The sequence below is a fragment of the Numenius arquata genome, chromosome 3 (assembly GCF_964106895.1).
Source record: "Numenius arquata chromosome 3, bNumArq3.hap1.1, whole genome shotgun sequence".
Classification (NCBI taxonomy): Eukaryota; Metazoa; Chordata; class Aves; order Charadriiformes; family Scolopacidae; genus Numenius; species Numenius arquata.
Window position 1 is genome coordinate 28,183,755 of NC_133578.1, and position 18,976 is coordinate 28,202,730.

At 45.8% G+C, this 18,976-nt stretch overlaps 1 protein-coding gene across 2 annotated transcripts; it reads left to right on the forward strand.

Moving 5' to 3' along the window:
• The first annotated feature begins 10 nt into the window (after positions 1 to 10).
• Positions 11 to 15,100, forward strand: CYP20A1 (cytochrome P450 family 20 subfamily A member 1). 2 transcript variants are annotated; one of them, XM_074145221.1, is made up of 13 exons: positions 11 to 145; positions 797 to 846; positions 934 to 1,100; positions 6,172 to 6,317; positions 7,024 to 7,191; positions 7,899 to 7,977; positions 9,443 to 9,558; positions 9,990 to 10,044; positions 11,431 to 11,551; positions 11,859 to 11,970; positions 12,543 to 12,607; positions 14,490 to 14,579; positions 14,749 to 15,100. In XM_074145221.1, exons 1-13 carry the CDS (start codon positions 74 to 76, stop codon positions 14,897 to 14,899), a joined length of 1,392 nt encoding a protein of 463 aa, XP_074001322.1. In that variant the 5' UTR covers positions 11 to 73; the 3' UTR covers positions 14,900 to 15,100. The 2 variants fall into 2 exon arrangements, with proteins under 2 accessions (XP_074001322.1, XP_074001321.1); XM_074145220.1 differs by having other exon boundaries at positions 74 to 145; positions 7,024 to 7,195; positions 7,867 to 7,977.
• The last annotated feature ends 3,876 nt before the right edge of the window (positions 15,101 to 18,976 follow it).

Sequence of the window (18,976 nt, forward strand, 5' to 3'; positions counted from 1 at the left end):
TCCTGCCCCGCCGGCGGCCCGCGGGGTGGGGCCCAGCTGCCGCCGCCGCCGCTCCCGCCGCCCCGGCCCGGCCATGCTGGACTTCGCCATCTTTGCCGTTACTTTCCTGCTCATCCTGGTGGGCGCCGTGCTCTACCTCTACCCGGTAATGCCGCCGGTGGCGGGGCAGGGGGGGGCTCACGGCCCGGCCCCCGGTGCAGGCGGGCAGGGAGCGAGCGGCCGCGGGGCCGAGCCGCCAGCGAGACCCGGGCGGCCCCGGCCCCCTCCCGCGTCCCCTCCTGGGGTGTCCCAGGCGGATGTCCCCGGGGCCGGGGTTCTGCCGGGGAGGCGGTGACGGCCGCGGTAGCGCTGGCTGCGCAGGGCGTCCCCGGCCCCCCCGAGCCAGCGGGGCGGCCCTGCCCGCAGGGTTGGGCACAGCTCGGGTTCTGCCTGCCCCGGTGAATCCCCCCCAGGAAGGCTTTATCCGCTCACCACGCGTGCACGTCTCCAGGGCAAAATCTACCTGTAAGATCTGTACTGCAAACGCGACCCTTTAATCTTTGTGCAGGGATCTACCATCTAAGCGGGTGAATAATCCTGGTTTAGCCCGTGGGACTGGGCACACGCAGATGATTGGCTTCATAAGCCCTAGCAGGTTTGGGGCCTAAAGATACGACTTGTCCAGCTTTTGTTTAATGTTTGTAAGTAGTAGTGCCGCAGTATTGATGTGGAAAATCCATCTTGCCTGCTGGAAAGCTGTGAGGCTTGTAGAAAACCTAGGTTTAAGGAGTTTGATGCATTTCCTTTTACTCTCTAGGCCTCTAGGCAAGCATCAGGTATCCCTGGGCTGGCTCCAACTGATGAAAAGTAAGTGCTTTCCATCTTCACATCAATCAAGTTCTGCCTTGCCAGTGGATGCTGTTCATGAACAAGTATCCTCATTGTGTTCCTCAGGGACGGCAACCTACCAGATATCATTGCCAGCAGCAGTCTGCATGAGTTCCTGGTGAATCTTCATGAGAAATACGGCCCACTGGTCTCTTTCTGGTTTGGAAGGCGTCTTGTTGTCAGCTTTGGCTCAATTGATCTCCTGAAACAACATGTTAACCCCAACCGGTTGTGTAAGTGTCCTTTGCTTTGTCTGTGAGTCCATTTATTCCTTCTGGCTTTGCAGGGCATCTTATGCCAAAAGAAACTGGGATTTCATTGTAAGTAGAAAGAAAATGAGACTTAGTCTGCAGCTGACATGGTGGTTCAGGTGAGTCCTTTGTCCTGCATATTGGACTTGAATATCAGTGACCAAGAGTTGCTCCTGTCCAGTGACTATCATGAAATTAGTGTGCTTGTGTCTTTTACCATCTCCCTACAGGCACATATTTATGGAAAGCATCGTGCTTATTAGTCATTTGAAACAGCAAGGTGAGGATCCTGTAACAACTTGACATTGATTTTAAATGCAGTTTGAAATACAATTTAAGGGAGGGAAATACGCTAAATAAAGCCTGGAAAGAACTGTACTAGTTTGTAATAGCTCCCATGTGTGGTTCAGTGTGGAGGTTTTTAAAGTATTATTTGAATAAGTTATTTAACTTTTGTTTTCCTCTGGCATGTAGAATTTTGTGCTGAAAGCCTCTAGTGATCTTCCAGGCTTGAAAGTGGTAGTAGTGCTGGTAGCTGAGTTGACCCTCTTAATCCTAGGAGGATATTTTAATTTACGGTGTAAGTCTCTTAGGTAGGTCTCTTAGGTTTTGCTTTCTAAAGTGATCACAGACAATAAGTTAACTCAGTTGATATTTGGGTTTAACCTCTTGTTTTTCCAGTTTTTACCTTAGAAGGTTGAATGAGGTGCTGGTTGCGCTTCTCTGACCTGATACTGTAGGCTGTCTTTAGGCACAGGCAGATGCCTCAGCATCACTTTATCCTGGGGTCATGATGGGTAAGCTTCTTCTACAGTTGCATGACAGACTTAAAAAATTTGGTGATGATCTGGGAAAGGAGTGGGAGTTAACGAAGATCAGCAAGTCGACAGCAATGGCACTCCAGAAGGTGGGAATCCACCCTGAAAGATCCGAATACACTCAAGTGTGTTTGTACGAAACTGAGCAGACAGTCACTGTCTTAAAGCTCAGAGAAGTGGTAACAGGACCCTGAGCAGGCAAGTTCTCAGAAATGTACTGAATTTGGGAGTACCCAAATACTGTAGAGAAACAAATATTGTGCGTGGACTTCAATGCAGGAAATGTGACCTACGTGGTTACAGGCTAGTCTGGTGTCCTTCTATGCCAAGGGCTAAACATATTTTTTAAGCATGAGGATAAATAGGAAGTGCAAACCATACTTCTTTGATAATTACACTTCTAGACAAGGAAAGTGATAGAACTGTGTTTCTGTCAGGGTTTCAGTTGAGCATCTGCTTGGACACTGCTTGGGTCATCACTGAAGCTGGAGGTATGGAATATGAGAAGTGAAAAAGGGAGTGAGGCTGGATTTTGTAGGGAAGGAGGAATGCTGAGTCGGGGAGGTGAAATACGCCCACATATGTTAGCAGCTTGCCCTCGTGGCATCACGCTGGGACCCCTTGTCAACACAGTGAAGCAGAGCGTTGGAGTAAGGAGATGGGAAGCCCTGAGGGCGAGGTAGCAGAAACAGGAAGGGGAGGAGCAAGAGCAGGCTGTATTAATTGCCTGCAGGATGATGTAGCCATGGAAAAAAAGAAAAGGCTGCATTGAGGGTGCATTCTGTAGGGAGAGGAAAGCATCTAGGCTATTGCACAAGATGAACGTGAGCCAGACCTGGCATCCTGTGTACAGCTATGACCTGTGTACTCAGGCATGACTTTGAATAAAGCAAGTGCAAAGAAAGGCTGCCAGTGCTCTCGGAGTGGGGAGCCTGTTGTGCAGGAGGAGCCAGGGAAAGTGTGTTCAGCCCAGCAGAAGGAAGAGCTATGGGGGAATCCTTGTATAAAGGCAGCAGCAGCAGGCTTAAGGAAGGTTCTTGTGATCTGTACTGAACTCAGACCTGAAAAAGCAGTGATGTTCATTGTATTGCTTTCCTTCTAGCACTGATGCTTGTCAGAAGTGCTCCAATTTTATTAGAGTGAGAAGTCTTACTGATTGTTTTTCCTGGGGCTTTGAGGTATAAACAACACATAGTAGCTGAGTGGCTGTAGCAAAACGGTTCCTGTACCATTTCCTGGTGAGTGGGAATAGGTGTTGTGGTAGCTCTCAGCCACCAGCTGGCTCTGGGCAGCTTGCAGTTTTGTTGGAGAGCTGGCCTTGCCGCTACCTCTTCTGTGCACACAGTGCTGTGAGGCAGGAGACAGCTCACCATGGACTGGGTTATACCCAACTCCTGACTCCAGCCCCACCTGAAAACCCTTGCCATATGATGACTCCTCATTCTGCTGGGGTACCTGGGGCTGGAGCTGCCCTTCATAGATGCCTGCTTGTCGGTTTCCAAGTTTGAGGTGTTGGGTTTGGTTCCAGGTACCGTAGAAAGGTTCCTCTTGTCTCATGAGTGTGTCACAGGTATGGTTGAACTTCTTGGAGAGAGAAAGAGGGAGGTGCTGGTAGTGCATCTCTCATGAGAGCCTTGAAGTTGGACTAATTGCATTCATAGTTATTAACAGATTCCCAATGCCAGGCGACTGTTTTTCCTCATGCTTAAACAGTGTTTGAAGTTGGTATGTTTTTATGGCCTCTTAAAGCTTGGTTGAGATTAATTTGCAAGGAGAATTCAAAGGAAGTAAAACTTTGCTGCTGATACTGGTGATTCCTGTGAGAGGCTCTGGGGAAGCAGTCCAGGCCTGCGAAGGGTGTGGATGTGAAGAGGGTGGACTCGTTCAGGATTGCCAGGAGCAGTGGATTCAGAGACCCACTGGGAAAACTCCCATGAGTTGAAGCCACCCTTTGGGTTGGGACAGTGAACCTGAAGGACATGGAATGCTCAAGATGGAGCTATGGGTCCTGGCCTGTTTCAGCAGGACAGCTTCACTGCTGTTCTGTGTGCATTTGTACTGTGCAGCTTCAGAGGTCCTTTCCATCTCTGATGTTCATTTCTACTTGGCATCTGTCTCAACTATCCAGAGTTAGGTCTTTTCTCCATGTTTACTTACAGTGGTGTCCATGACAGCACTCTGAGGTTCTTGGAATGAGGGAGAAGATTTCCTGGTAAGTGGAAGGAACAGTCCAAATTTTGATATGCTTCACTAAGAGGACTGAAAATGTAACCCTAGAGATGTTTTCAAGACAAGGACAAAGGAAGAAATCCATGGAAGTGCTGGCAGGACAGAGCTGTGTCTCTAAGACGTGATTTGTGCCTTGTGGAGTCACTTGCTTCCCATAGCTGTGGAGAAATGGCCGTTTCTCAAATATGGCGAGGCAGGGCCAGCCTTCAGGAAAGGGCAGCCTGGGCTCTGCAATCCTGAATTCACAACAGTGGGTGTATCAGTGGCACAGGAGTGTCAGTTTGCACTAGGGACAGGGGATCAAAAAATGGAGCCTGGGGCTGATCCAGGAGTTTTCTTTCATATGCACCAGGAGATCTTTGCAGTTTTTGTGGATGATGGTGCTAAGCATCCTCTGGCCTTTCCAAATGCCTCTGCTTGCCAGATTTGCTGTGTGGGCTTTACCACCAGCCATGTGTCTTTCTGGCTACCCCAGTACTGTGCCTAGCTCTGCCAGGGCCAGTCAGCAGGGAAACGTGGCATGAATAGCAGCAGCCACTCCATGGCAAAGCACTTTGGAGGAGGAATTGGCAGCAGCGGCTGGAGTCACATAACAGCCTGCTCCACGTGGAGAGCCGCAGGTACCATCTGCTGTGCCAAAAGACACATGCACATACTCCTTGTCCTTCAAAGTGGGAAGGAGGGTGAGATGCCGAGCTTAAAAACATTGGAAGGGAAATAATGTGAGAGAAAAGCATTTAGGAAAGTTTACCATATTCATGCCTCTGGCCTCGTTAGCTGCTTTTGTGTCATTAGGTGGTAAGTCCCTTGCAGGTGGGAATTGTCTCTTGTATGTTTGTCCAGCAGCATAATGAGGCCCTGATCTCTGCTGGGAATCTTAGATTCGTCCACAGTTGGTAGAGTCATATGTGTCTAGCCCAGCCTTGATGTCTCCTGATGCCTCAGAGGTTTCACTCTCCATCTGGGACAAATAACAGACTGTGATAAACAGTGAAAATATCCCTTTTGAAAACCTCCTGATTGCTGCTTCCAAATAATTCTTTACAGATTCTGCTGGTTCTGTAAGACCCACAGAAAAAGTTTACAGAAAGGGAAAAGCATATGCCATGCTTTACTGCACAGTTTTGCATTGACACCTAATAAATTTTCAGAGATTTATTAAGTAGAGGCCCCTGGTGGTGAAATTCAGAGTTAAAAATCCAACTGAAGTGAGCCATAGAGATGGAAGACAGAGGATATGTGTTTTTGTCTAGTTTGTACACTGTTGCAAGTGTCTGTGTTGAAGGAAGATGGAAAGTAAGGCGATGAGAAGTAGAAAGCATTCTGTAGCTTAGTGGGGTACTGTTTTCTGTAAGAGCTTCTCTGCTGGAGGCATCCGTGACTGAGAGAGGTAGGTGTTGGTTTGGGAAGAGCTCATCAGCAGGGAACTCGGTGCATGGAAGAGAAATCACCCAGGAGCAGTAGGGTATCAAATAAGGTTTGCCAGGGCTGGGAAGCAAGGTAAGGAGTGCAGAGCACAGCCTCTGGCTGAGTCTCTCATGTGAGCTGCTGTGTCTTGAGTGCATAGCCACGGTCAGGGCAGGAGGGCGCACCAGGTGTCAAGAAGGAATGTGCTAGAGGGGCTGCAGATCAGGCTGGTGGAGAACGGGAAGGAGCTCACTGTTGTCATTGAGTCAATGGCACAACCAGCTGGGATCTGGCAAGCTGGGAACAAGCTTCCAAGGTGTTATTACTAAAGAGTTACTTGGCAGAGCCAGCAGGCAACCTCTGCAGGGGAGCTGATTGCAGGATGGTACCCTGCTACAGAGAAGAGACTTTATGAGGTCCCAGCCCAAACTGAGCAAGAGAAGCTTGGTACCCCAAAGAGACTGTTCCTGGGTGAAGGAGCCATGCCTTGCTCACTGCCTAGAAGCAGCAGCACCCAATTAAAGAGATTGCTGTTTTCATCATCCCTGTGTGGTGTGGCTGCCTGACTTTCAAATGGTGTTTCCTTTATTTGCTTTCAGTGGACCCCTTTGAGACCATGCTGAAGTCCCTTTTGAGGTACCAGTCCAGCCTGAGTGGGGATACAGGAGAGAGCCACATGAGGAGAAAGCTATATGAAAATGCTGTGACCAAGTCCTTGCAAAGTAACTTTGCTGTCATCCAGAAGGTACGTAGCTGCCTTTGTACAGCAGAGAAGCCCTGTATGGCTCACAGGGGAACGTTTAGTGAGGATGATCACTAGAATAAAGGAGCTGCATTCAAATTAGTGCTGGAACTATATGCATCTGAGACAGTGAACAGCCTCTGCCCATTTAAGCATGGTGTGAATATATGGTTTCTCTTAGCTCCAGTGGATTAGGAGGAAGGGCTGAGCTTGGTAACTTTCTATGCCAAGATACCAGATGCAGTTAAAGGTACTGGAGCATCTGGATTCTAAATTTGTTTCCCAGGACAGAAGGGAGGAGCAAGGAACCAACTATTGGGACCATAAACAGGCGAGGAGCTATTCTGTGGACTCAGTCCAGCAGCCAGAATATGATCTGTTTTCCCAGTCTAGTATTCCCAGTATAGTCCCCTATAGTATACCAGCTACTAGTATTAATGGTTTTAAGGTTTCTTTTGTGACAGAGGGAACAAGAGAGGAGGACAGGGCTGCCTTGTTGGGGGAAAACCTTGGGAAGAGGCAAAAGATCAGAGGCTAAAATGTTACTGTTTAATTTAACAATGGAAGGAAACCCTGGGAAGAGTGTAGCTTCATGCCATAGCCATGAGAGTGTGGTCTGCCATAGGAACTGGGTGGGAATGTCTCCAGGGTATGTTTGGTAAATAGGCTGCTGATATTACTGCCAACTAATGGTTCCTTCCCTCTCAAGCTGTCAGAAGAGTTGCTGGCCAAATGGCTCTCCCTCCCTGAGGCGCAACATGTGCCACTCTGCCAGCACATGCTGGGCTTTGCCATGAAGTCTGTCACGCAGACAGCTATGGGCAGCAGCTTTGAAGATGACCGGGAAGTTATCCGATTCCGCAGGCACCATGATGCAGTAAGTGTCACGAAGAGCCAGGAAATCTCCTATTATATTTTTCCACTCCAACAACACACAACTTGTGTCTGTGTACAGTTGAGTACAAGCTACTGTTGAGACTTTAACGTTAAGCTAACATTAAGCTTAAGAGCTTAAGGGCTCTGCCTCAATTGTCCCACGCTGAAACTATCAGAAAGATCCTACTGCTGATCCTGCTGTCGTTAGTCTAAGGTGTTTCTAAAGGATGTGTGCGGATCGGGAACCCAGATCCAATGGCAGTTGAGATGTGTTTGGTACCTAAGTCAGTTAAACTCTAGTGGGAATGCCAGTGGAACTTCTTCTTTTTAAAGATTTTCTGGAGGCTCTGTGACATTGTGGAGAAAGGAGAATCTGAGGAGGTCTCAAACTTTGTCCACATCTGGGGATTTTAAATCTGATGTTGATAGGGTGAGAAAGAAACAGTTCCATCTACTGTTCAAGATTCCCATGTCTTTTCCCCTACAGTTGTAATTACAGTTGTTTTATTTCAATTCAATTACAGCTATCATAGATGTAATATCTGGAATGGGACGTGGTGTCCCAAAGAGGAGACCAATTCCATATTCACAGGAAGTCTTCGTTTTATTTGGTGTTTTAATTTTCCTGAATAGGGAATAATAGAGAAGAGTCCCAGCAGTCTCAGCCTGTGGTGAGTGATGGTGCTCTTCTCTCTGTCCTTCTTTCAGATCTGGTCGGAGATTGGGAAGGGTTTCTTGGATGGGTCCCTTGACAAAAACATGACTAGGAAGAAGCTCTACGAAGATGGTAGGTTCTTCCCAAAATCACAGTCTTCCTCCCACTCTGATTAATACTTAGAGTTAGCTAGAGTATGGAAACACTTAATTTGCCCAGCTATCTTGGCTTGTCTGCAGAGTTGATCATCGTCCCATAAGCTACCAGGTGTGTCCTCCTTACTCTTGCATAAAATCATTGTTTTGGAGTTGAGTGACAAGTGTGCCATTGTGCAAGAAGTTTGAAGGATTAGAGCTCTAGTTCCAGGTCTATTTCTAGTGTCTGTCCAGTCTGGAGTTCTGATAGAGGATCCTGGGAAGTATCTTGTGCTTGCTTCCTTCCTGTTCTGTTTCTTAGTGTCCACTTTTGACCTCTTCTTGGAGGCAGCTGACTGTGCTAGGTGGAGACAGAGGGAGCCACTTGGTTTGGCCTGTATGGTCCTTCTTACGATGCACCATTTGGTTAACATGCTGACAGTCAGGCTAGAAGACACAAGTACAGAGGTGCTGCTTTGATTAATACCTCCCACGTGATAGCCTCTGATGTGCTATTACAAGGTAACATGATTTTCAGGTCTGTTATGGCAGTGCTTTTATTTCTCGTACGGTTCAGAGTAAGTTATTTTATTTTTCGGTTGTCCTGTCTTTTTTGTTGTTAATAGTTAAAGCCTTTCAGTATAGATTGATAAGATGCTAAATAAAAGTAGCTTGTACCTAGAACTAAGGATTTCCTTGTAAATCCTCCAAACCCAGTGTTTCCTTCTTTACGTTGCTCGTTCTTTGGGTTTCAGAACCTGAGAACTACTGCCCAGTTAAAATGGGCTTCTCCCATGGGCTCTTGTTCAGGACTGTTCCTGAGTTGTAGTAGGATGATGCATTAGGACACAATTTCACAAACTCTGTCTGGATAGTGAGGCTTGGTGTTTAACTGTTGCTGGACTTCCTATGTGGACAGGAGGAAGGAAGGGTAGTTCTAAGACAAAGGGGCTGAGTTGGGCCTTGGTAAATCAAGTTCCAGGTCCGCCTTCTGCTCCATGTTTCCCGGGTAGTCTTGAGTAGATCATTTGGATCAGACAGCCAATGGCATCTTGGTCCCTAATTTCCCCCAGTTCCCACAACAGCCACCAGGAGTTAGGTCATGCAACTAGTGTTATCTGGCTCAAATGATTTTTTTATGGGGGCTGATTAAACGCATTCTCTGATGGTTCAACACTAACTGTTATTCCCCTTACATGATTTCAGCTCTCAGAGTACATTTCTTGGTTATACCTGTAAGGGTGGCTTTTTATAGGCAACCTGTCTTGTTTGGTTCCCACATCTTCAACTAAATTGGAGATACCACCTTCCAAATTGACAGTAGCGTGTAACAGAGGCTGCTTCTGTAAGTGAGCCCAGCAGGGACAGCTGGTCTGAAAATCTGCCTGGGGAGATGGGTTTGCTTCTCTGCAACTCTCAGGATGACCAGGTTTTAAAATAAATATTTCTTTTTGCTTCCAAAGCTCTGATGGAGATGGAATCCACCTTAAGGAAAGTTACAAAGGAGCGCCGAGGCAGATCATTCAACAGGCACGTCTTTATAGACACCTTGCTGCAGGGGAGCCTGAGTGACCAGCAGGTCTGTGCAGCTGTCATGTCATTACACAGTAATGGACTTTTGCTATTAGAAGCTCATTACACTGTAGTCTTTGATTAATTTAAGTTTGTGCATCTTAGGTCAGATTCCTTACTCAAGCAGGGTTTCTTGTTCTTTTTCTTTTTCCATTCCTACAGTGTTTAATTGCATTAGGCTTTAGTGGCTTTCCTTGCCACTGCTTCGTTGCTATTTTTATAAACCTTTTTTTATAAAAGAAGTATGTTAGTATTAAGCATGTCTTATGTGCCATTCCAGTGGAAGTTCTGTAGAGAGTTCAGTCTGTGTCTTCTAGATGTATTTCCTGCTCTCTGAACTGAAGGGATTTCATGCACTTGAATGGAGAATGTGCCACTTCTTTTTTTATCTTTACAGTCTTATGAACTTCATTCTCTGAAGTAGATTTTATTTCCTAGATTCTAGAAGATACAATGATTTTCTCCTTGGCAGGATGCATAATCACGGCTAACTGTAAGTACAGATTGTCAGTAACTTTCCATCCTTACACTCAGCTGTCTAAAACTGCGTGTGATGACACGAGACTTATTCTAGGCTAATAAAAAAATTATATTCATTGTTCTGTTTCTCCTGAGCTACAGACGTATGTAGAGGAAGCTAATTTTACAGCGGACTCTCGACACAGCCTCACAGCTAGTGAGTTTAAACTACGCTGTGTTTGACAACCTTCCCAGTCTTTTGGTGAACCTTAGAATTTCTTCCCATTGCTTTTTGCTTGCACGCTAACCCCAGCCAACTGATGCTAAATTTGATGAAAAAGTACCAAAAGATGTGAACCACAAGGATCATGTTGTAAAATAGGTTCTGGCACATGGGAAGGAAATTAGAGCAGAGTGCTGAAATCTGACTGGCTGCTTTGAATTTCTGGAGGATAGATGTGTTCTATGTATGGAAGACTTTCAAAGGAGCTACTTTGGGATTTGTGTAAAGATTATGGGGAAAAAAAAAAACCCCAAACATGTAAAATCTCTTACGATAGAAGGATGATTATCAGGCCCTGTATCTCAGCCAATGGGGCTGGGACTCCAAAGAAAACCTCCCAGGTGCATCTGGGTGTTAAAGAATGTGGAAATTAAATTTGGCAACTATGATAATACCCTCCCCAGAGAATATCCTCTCCAAGTACTCCAGGAAGACCTTCCTTTTAAGGGGCTTTACTGCTCAGGGATTCCAGATAGTTCTCATGAATAGGTTGTTTGGAGTGGTAGAAACATTCCCTTGTAGCTTTAGGGAAACTGCATCTTACGCACTTATTTCTTATGAAAGGTTTCTTTTTCACTCTGCTGTTGAAGGTATCTCTTGAGTACCTCAAAAAATAGATGTGGGGGAGACAAGTGCTGGCCAGCCTGCTGCAGAGAGTTGTACTGTTCTTGTCACTCCCTGTGAGGAGCCCTAGACATTGGCTGTTGAGCACTCACCTGAGGTGTGCTGGGGAAGCCCCCTCAATAAGGGAATTTTCTGATGCTTTGTACAAACCAGCCTTTCATTTGCATGGTTGGTCTAATAACCCTGGTTCCCCAGGGTTTGCTGGGCTGTGTGATCCCTTCCCCAGAGCTGTGAAGCTGAATGGCTCAGTCTTCTGCACAGCTCCCTAAGCTCCTCATGGCATTGGAAAGAGAATTTTAGCTTGCAGGGTCTCTTGCTGTACATGAGTTCAGCCTCTACTCCTGCCACTGAATACAAGAGTCAGTACAGCCTGCTGTGAATAGAGGTCAACCTTTTTTACATCAGAAAGTAGTACTGCAAATAAAGGAAATAAGAAAACTGAATGCAGTTTGTTTTAAAAAAAAAAAAAAATTGAATTTTCTGGGTCCAATCTTGTCTTGATTTCTTCCCCAGTGTGTACTTGGGCAGTCTATTTCCTGACAACTTCAGAAGATGTTCAGAAGAATCTCTACAAGGAGATGGACCGCGTTCTAGGGAAGGGACCAATTACTCATGAGAAAATTGAGCAGCTCAGGTGGGTCTCATGGAAGGAACCCCAGAAGAAGGTTAACTCATATGGTGGAAAGAGGGGCTTCGTGCTGGAGCCTATACTAGGCTAGGAGAAGGCATCCAAAAGCTACTCCCTTCTTTTTTCTGGAAGTGATCAAACCACAGGATGACTTGCTGTAGGGCTCCAGATATGGGGACCAAGCTGCACTCTTCAGGGCGTCTATAGGTGTGACCCTAAATGCAGCAGGTGACTCAGCTGTCTTTGCTGCCACAAGTACATGGACAAGCTTCTCTCTGGGAAGAGTAAACTAACCAAGTCTTACTGGTTGCAGATACTGTCGGCAAGTCCTGTGTGAGACAGTGCGAACGGCAAAGCTTACTCCCATTGCTGCACAGCTGCAGGAGCTGGAGGGAAGAGTCGACCAACATACTATCCCCAAAGAGGTAGGGCAGTACTCGGAGCACAATGCCACTCTCCTTTCCTGGAGGGGAATTTGCTGTTTCCTCTTCTTCCCGCGGAGGGGTGAGGCAGGAAGACCATTTCTTCTGACACTGTTGAACTTGAGCAGCTGCTCTGTCATCCGAAAGTACAGTTTAGCTCAACGTTTTCCCTGCAGTTCCCCTGCGGAAGAGGATCTGGGAATTCCTATTCTCTTGCTGAGTGGATTCGCTTCTGGTTTTGGGTCCACCAGGGATGAATCATCTTTTGAAGGGACTTACGGGCTCAGTTGTGTGTAAAAGAGCGTGACTTCAGGCCTGATCATATCACCCATGTTTCCCACACAGAGCAATACCTTCCATTGCAGAGAACAAAGCAGTGCATACATACATGCCAGCAAGAGTAGAGGACTGGGATCAGACCCTCTCTAATGACCAACAGTTGCAGCATGGGCCTTAGAAGTTAAAATCCTAACATCTGGGCATGGATTATGGAAATCTGTAGATGAATACAGCATATTGTTTTCAATTGTGCATTTCTTTCTGCTCTGACATACATCTCCTAATTTTCTTTGCAGACACTTGTACTTTATGCTCTTGGTGTGATGCTGCAGGATAGTTCATCGTGGCCATCACCATACAAGTATGTAGAATTGAGATTTTTATTGCAACTAATTCCTTTCCTTTTTTTAATTAATATTCCTTAGATCTTACAACATAGCCTGTTTGGCTGCAGGGCCTGCCTTAAGCAGATTTTGGAGATGAAAGGGGGTCTGTGAGAAAATCAATTTATGAAGGTCTTGGTTTGTTTGTCTGTGGGTGGGAATTTGGGGCAATTCAAGTCATGATCCTCCCATACTCCAGTCTGCATGTGTGTATGTGTTAGAGTTTAGTAACAATTTTTTTTTGCACACACACGCACGTGCGTGCACACACACACAGAGCTTCCCTGGCAAATGCTGGTGAATTATTTTTAAGGTTTTCTGCAAGAGTGAAACAGTGATTTGAATGGCTTTGGAATCACAGCTTGTCATCATGAAACAGTGATGCAAGGGAGGAGATGTCAGTCTGAAGTTCTGTTTTTTCAGTGGAAAGGAAAATGCTACCTCATTACTTCTACCTGTGAAAACGAAACTGGATCCAGGCCAGTATTTTGGAGGGTAAAGAAAAAAATTGCTGTAGCTTCCTGTGGCCTCCAGGTGGCAAATATTAATGTCTATCTGACTTCACTTAGGCTGCGAAAAAATGTGGGTCAGTTATTCTAGAAAGAGAGAACAGACAGCTGAGATTTAGGAGGAAGAATGGAGCCTTTAGAACAGCGCTTGTCCTGTCCTGCAAGTGTAGCTCTTACAAAAGGGTCAGGCATTGATGCTCTGATCTATGAGCATCTTGGCAGGGATTACCCACTAAGATAGGACACACTGTGTTTAGGAAGGATTTGCTGAGGCCTCATGAGAGGGACAGCGAGGACTGCTATGAATCCAGTGCGTTTATTCCAAGGAAAAGGAGGTTGAAGTCTTAGCCTGAGGTAGACATGTAGTTCTGTGATGGAGACAGGAGATCAGCTCTTTGTGATCCTTTCACCTACCTACTGTACAAAAACACTGTGTGTGGCTGTTTGCTGTCTCTATTTTTTTGCTAGGTAGCTGCATTTTCTTTCCTATTATGACATCTATAATTTGCCACTTCAGTGGGAATGTAAGTTTGATGCTGCTTTTACTGAAGGTCAGCACCCACATGCCTTTTCACCTTGGCAGAAGCAGAGCTTGGATGTTTAGGCGGGGAGCCAAAGGCTTGAGGTATAAGCAGAAATATTTAGCGGAAAGTGAAAGAGAACTGTCTTCCATCCATCAAATTTCCTATTTGTTTATATATATATATTTAAATTGAATGATAATTTATTAGTCTTCCTGTGGTCAGTTGACTATGGGAGTCTTGTTTTAACTCATGCCAGCCCTGCATGATAGTTTTTTCATGGCCTCCACCATCCTAATGCTGGAAACCACTTTTCTCACTTGAATGAGTCACCAGCTTCCCTCCCCCGGCACATATACATAGACATACACACACCAGCTGCTTGAAGAGAAGGGTGAGGGGCAAGGAGAAAAGGGAAGTATTTTTGGAAGTGAGAGAGGAAGGGACATGGGGAGAGAGAGAGGGAGACAAATCAGATTGTGTGTGCCCTGGAGGGGAATAGAGGGCAGGTAGCAGTATCAGCTCAGCTGTGTACTCATGCTAAATACTCACTGCTGAGAAGTAATGCATATTAGTTCCAGCCCTGTGTCACACTAACTCAGTTAATCAGCATTTTGACCAAGCTGGGACACAGCTGACCAGCTGGGAACATAGATGGAGAGGATGCATTCATACATCTGTGTGGAATTACCCAGCATGATTTAGAGAGAGCAAAGTAGTGACATTCTGCATTTCATTGCCAGTTTCCTGCTTGTGTGTGTGCACACGTGTGGCCAGGGAAAGGACCCTGTGCCTGCACAGAAAGCCTCAGTGTATTTTGTCCTTCAAAGGTTTGACCCAGAGAGATTCAACGAGGAATCAGCCATGAAAAACCTCTCCTTGTTGGGTTTTTCAGGAAGCCAGGAGTGCCCAGAGTTGAGGTGAGCATAGGGAAGGAGGTCTTTGTGTGTCTCAGTGGCAGACAGGAGAGAAGGTGCTTTCAGCCTCTTCCTGTTACTGCTGAGACAATCTGTCCAAGCTGGCAGTTGTCTGTTGGCAGATTTACATCACAGAAAGGTTTTTATTCTTTTCTCCTGCCTCTTCCCTCAGGTTTGCCTATATGGTGGCCACAGTTCTGCTGAGTGTCCTGGTAAGGAAACTGTATCTCCACCCAGTGAAAGGACAAGTCATGGAGACCAAGTATGAGCTGGTAACCTCACCAAAGGAGGAAGCCTGGATAACGGTGTCTAAGAGAAGCTAAGAGCAAGCAAAACAAGGGGCTAAAAGTGCCCCAGTGAATTTCTGAGCAAAGGTCTTAGGGTGAATCATGCTGGTGCCAGACTGACTCAGCCAAGGAATTTTACATCCAGATTTTGTTACCTTCCACGTTCTTAACCACATACCTCTCTTGGGTACTTTTTCTAACTCAACTAATAGTCATATTAAAGTAGATTTAATCTGTATGCCTTTTTTACATTTGCTCTTGGATCTCTGACCAAACCATTGCAAAGAAAGCAAAAAAACCTTGCAGTGGTGTATGTATGAACTGTTGGGTGCCCTCTAGTCAAAGACCAGACCTCTGGTTAATCCAGCCCCTTTCCAACAGCAGCCAGAGCCTCTCTTATCCAGTGGAATGCTTCTTCATGGATCCTAGCTAGATAAGACCTTGGAGACACAAGGACAAAGCCTTTCTCTCTATATAGGTATTTTTATTCAAAGTGTCTTTTCTTCCCTTGAGCTATAGCTGTAACTGTCAAGAAGAGCAGATATATCTTGTGGGAAGTGTGTGTGAGAGAGAAAGAGAGAAATAAAGTGGGGCGGGAATTGCACCACCGGTTCTTATGCTGTGTAATCTTGCTGTGCTGTGGGATTGCAAGAAAAGATGACTGAGAAATGCTAGTAAACTAAGAGGAATAAAATTGGTGTGGCCCCTGAGAAAACAGAAACATCAGTAATAATATAATGAAATGGAATAAAACCACAGAACAAAGCCCTGAGAAAGCGATTCTCTATCCTGACAGTTCTGAGGGCAGTGTCTAATCTAATCAGCATCAGAAATTGACAGATGCTTGCAATTCATTCAGCACTGGGTCAGCATGAGACTGGTCATGCAAATACTGGAGAGCGCTGATTTTATAGGGCTCTGGATTAGTATTGTACTTAATAACTTAAAAGCCTCTCAAAGAATCCTTTCACTCCTCCAAAACAGGTGCCAGCCAGAGCAGCATCATGTGCCACATGTTCACATGGTTTTCCCTGCTTCTTTCTTTCTCTTTTGGCCATCGTAGGCCAGCTCCTGAAAGATTTTTCAGAGCCCCACTGTATGGTTTCCAAGGCAGGAAGCTCTTACCCCATCATCTCATTGGGGTAATTGCCATCTGACTTCCTTTTCAGGTTGTGTTTCTCCCTTCCTCCCCCCTGCCCCCTTACATAGGTTCACCCTTTACCTGATCTTTATAATTTTTTCCTCATAAACCTGACCCCCTAGCCCCTTTCCCACGTAAAAGCTGTGTGGTGGTAGGTGAGGTATTGCTCAGTCTCCAGCTGTGTGTGCCTCAGCTACTTTTGTACCCAGGTACTGATGCCCCACAGAGCAGGCCAGGAGCGTGTGGCTCCCCTTAGAGCTGCTTTCTACTGCCTCTGCAGACAGGGCACATTTTACATGGGGATACATACCTGGTAGCTGCAGTTCCCATTTCTGCAGGCATTGTTCCTTTCACTTGCACCTTCCAGGTCAGGAAATCTGCTGCTCTTATAGAAATGTTTTGGTTTTTGTATTGCTGCCGAGTGCCGCCCTGAATGCAGTCCTGCCAGCTCTTATGGGGTTAACATCTGATGCCAGGCTCTGTGGGGACCAGAGAAAGAAAATTCTGCTCTTGGGTTAAATGTGTCAGCTCTGCTTTTGGTGGAGCTGTAGATATTCAGATTTCCCCTAGTGGAGTTTGTGTTGGGGGAGAGGTGAGGCAGAGATGCTGTTCTCCTGTTTTTTGTCTGCTGGGCAGAAAAAGGAGGGTTGTGCAGTTCAGCTTGCTGCCTCTCTTGCATTGATTTTTACAATGAACTGCAAGAAAGCTCTTGCTAATCTGACCTCTGTTTAACTGAAGGTTGGTCATGTCCCCAGATGGCAATTCATGTTAGGCTCTGCTTCACTGCTTATGCAAAAAGGCCTGCTTTTTCTTGAAGGTTGCAGATGTTTCCTAAACCTTCTGGAGAAATCAGTGTGGTAAAGGATTTTACTTTAAAGCATCCCTGGTGTGCAGAGGAGGCAAAATGGAGGCTAAATTACTGGCTTCTTGGGTAAAAATGGTAGGATAGCACTGTGCCTGCTAGGAACTGGACAAGGAATAGCTGACTGTAATATAATTGAGTGGCAAAGATCTGCTTTCTTGTGTCATAGGGAGTGGAGCTTTCAGGCACCAGAAAAGCTCCCCAAGTGTAATTGTCCAGACTTCTGTTACAGTGTTTCTCTGCCTTGCTGGAGCTGTATGGGCCAACTGCCTTGCAACAGCCCTTCCCTAGTTACAGGAATAAATAATGGGAGTAATTCCATATAATTTGTTATGAATTTTCCATCAGCACAGGTATCGCATCCTGTAAGACTCTCAGTCTGGGCCAGTAACCAAGCAGGCTACAGGAGTCTGTGACTGATACATGAGAAGAATGTGGCCCAAAGTGCTGGAGAAAGTGATTAGTTTTTTGTTTGCTCAAAACTGCTGTCAAAAAACCATCCTGACTCATCATTTAAGGAAATTTGTTGAGCATGGAGAGAAAGGAGTGGGGTAAGGCACTCTCAAGCATTTGTTACACACCGGTCAGAGTGACACTGAGGTCACAGCCACGTTGTTTGCTGAAGCCTGTAAGTTTCCATTCCTCACTCTCTGTCGATCATTTCAAACAACCTAACTACCAAGATTTAGTGCAATGCTTATCAACCCAGCTGCGGATCCTTTTCTGGTGCAGCAAACCCCCTTTTTTGTATGGGAATGTTCATGGATCAGAGCTTTCTCGTGAAGTTTTAATCTATTTTGATTGGAAGCTTGAAATACCAGTTTTGTCCTATTTCTCCCCTCACCCCTTGTCTAACATACACTGTCAGCTGGTTCTTATTTGGCCTGGTTTCCTAAGGAAGTCTTGTGTGTGTAGAGTGCACCCCTCTCCCCGCTTATTTTGGCTGTTTTCCTCTTTCTCTTCTCACAAGAAGTAACTTCTGAGCCCTTGAGCCAAATCAGCTGCATTTGACCGGAATCGGGGTTTGAAATCTCAACACTCTTATTTTCCTGCAAATTTTTGTGAAAATAAAGATGACTGGGCATAGGGAGTCCATGCTAGACATGTCACAAGATTGCAGGCAAAGCCGAAGCATTGTTAGATGCCAGCCTGGGGAAAAGCCTGAGTCAGCACCTGCACTGTACCAGATAGATAGCCAATCTCAGGAGTCCAGTCAATAGGGAACAGGGTTTTGTCAGTCCTGCTGCTCAGACTCACACACTAAGGACACGTCTAAGGCCCAGAGATCTCTTCTGGCTGTAACATGGGGATGTGGGCAAGCTTTGCAACCTGTGCAAGAAAATGCCTTAGTCTAGGAACAAAGCCAAGAGTGGGAGGTTGCTTCTATAATATAGGGAATTATTGCTTTTTATGCTTCATATTCCTGCTTTACACCAGAAAGCTGCTTCACAAATTCCACAGGATAGCTTTGAAAAGCATACCGAAAAGCTGTCATTTCATTCCTTGGACTCTTACTGTAGAACGAGCTTTTATAGAGAGCTACAAACTCATGAAAGGTAGGAGGCTAAATATATCTCTGTGCCTATGCAATCTGCTGCTCTCAGAAGCAGGCAGCCAGTACAGGTGCCAGGAGCAGCCAGGCCATTGCTAATTGATTGTCATGTCTGTTTCTGGCTGGCAGTCTTGTACTGGTGGCAACTGGTGAGACAGTTGTTAATATAACTTTGAGCAGACCAAAGAGCTTATTGAGCTAGCCTCCCACTACCTCCAAAATGTCCATGAATAATGTTGCCTCTAGATTTCAATTAACCTGGGCTGCATATAGAGCCATTATTGCAAATTACTAATATCCTTCTCCTGTACCTGCAGTTTAAGGACTTGGTGGTAATGGCTGTGGCATGCAGCACAGAGTTGAGGGTTGCATATTTTATTTTCCGTTATTAAATGGAAAAGATGATCTTGGCAAATTCTGTCCTGCTTGCTGCAAAAGTAAAGGTTGGTTGTTGGTCAGAGTGGATGTTTGTTGATTTTAAAATACCTTGGGCAGCTCTTGTGCCAGCTCCCCCATTAGCTGGGCAGTTATGTCAACTTGGGGCTGCTGGCAAGCCCA

Excerpts from the sequence above, each read along its gene's own strand:
- CYP20A1 (XM_074145220.1), top strand. The coding sequence starts at position 74 with ATGCTGGACTTCGCCATCTTTGCCGTTACTTTCCTGCTCATCCTGGTG. Across the intron at positions 847-933 it reads CTGGCTCCAACTGATGAAAA|GGACGGCAACCTACCAGATA; the intron begins GTAAGTGCTTTC and ends TGTGTTCCTCAG. Across the intron at positions 6,318-7,023 it reads ACTTTGCTGTCATCCAGAAG|CTGTCAGAAGAGTTGCTGGC; the intron begins GTACGTAGCTGC and ends TTCCCTCTCAAG.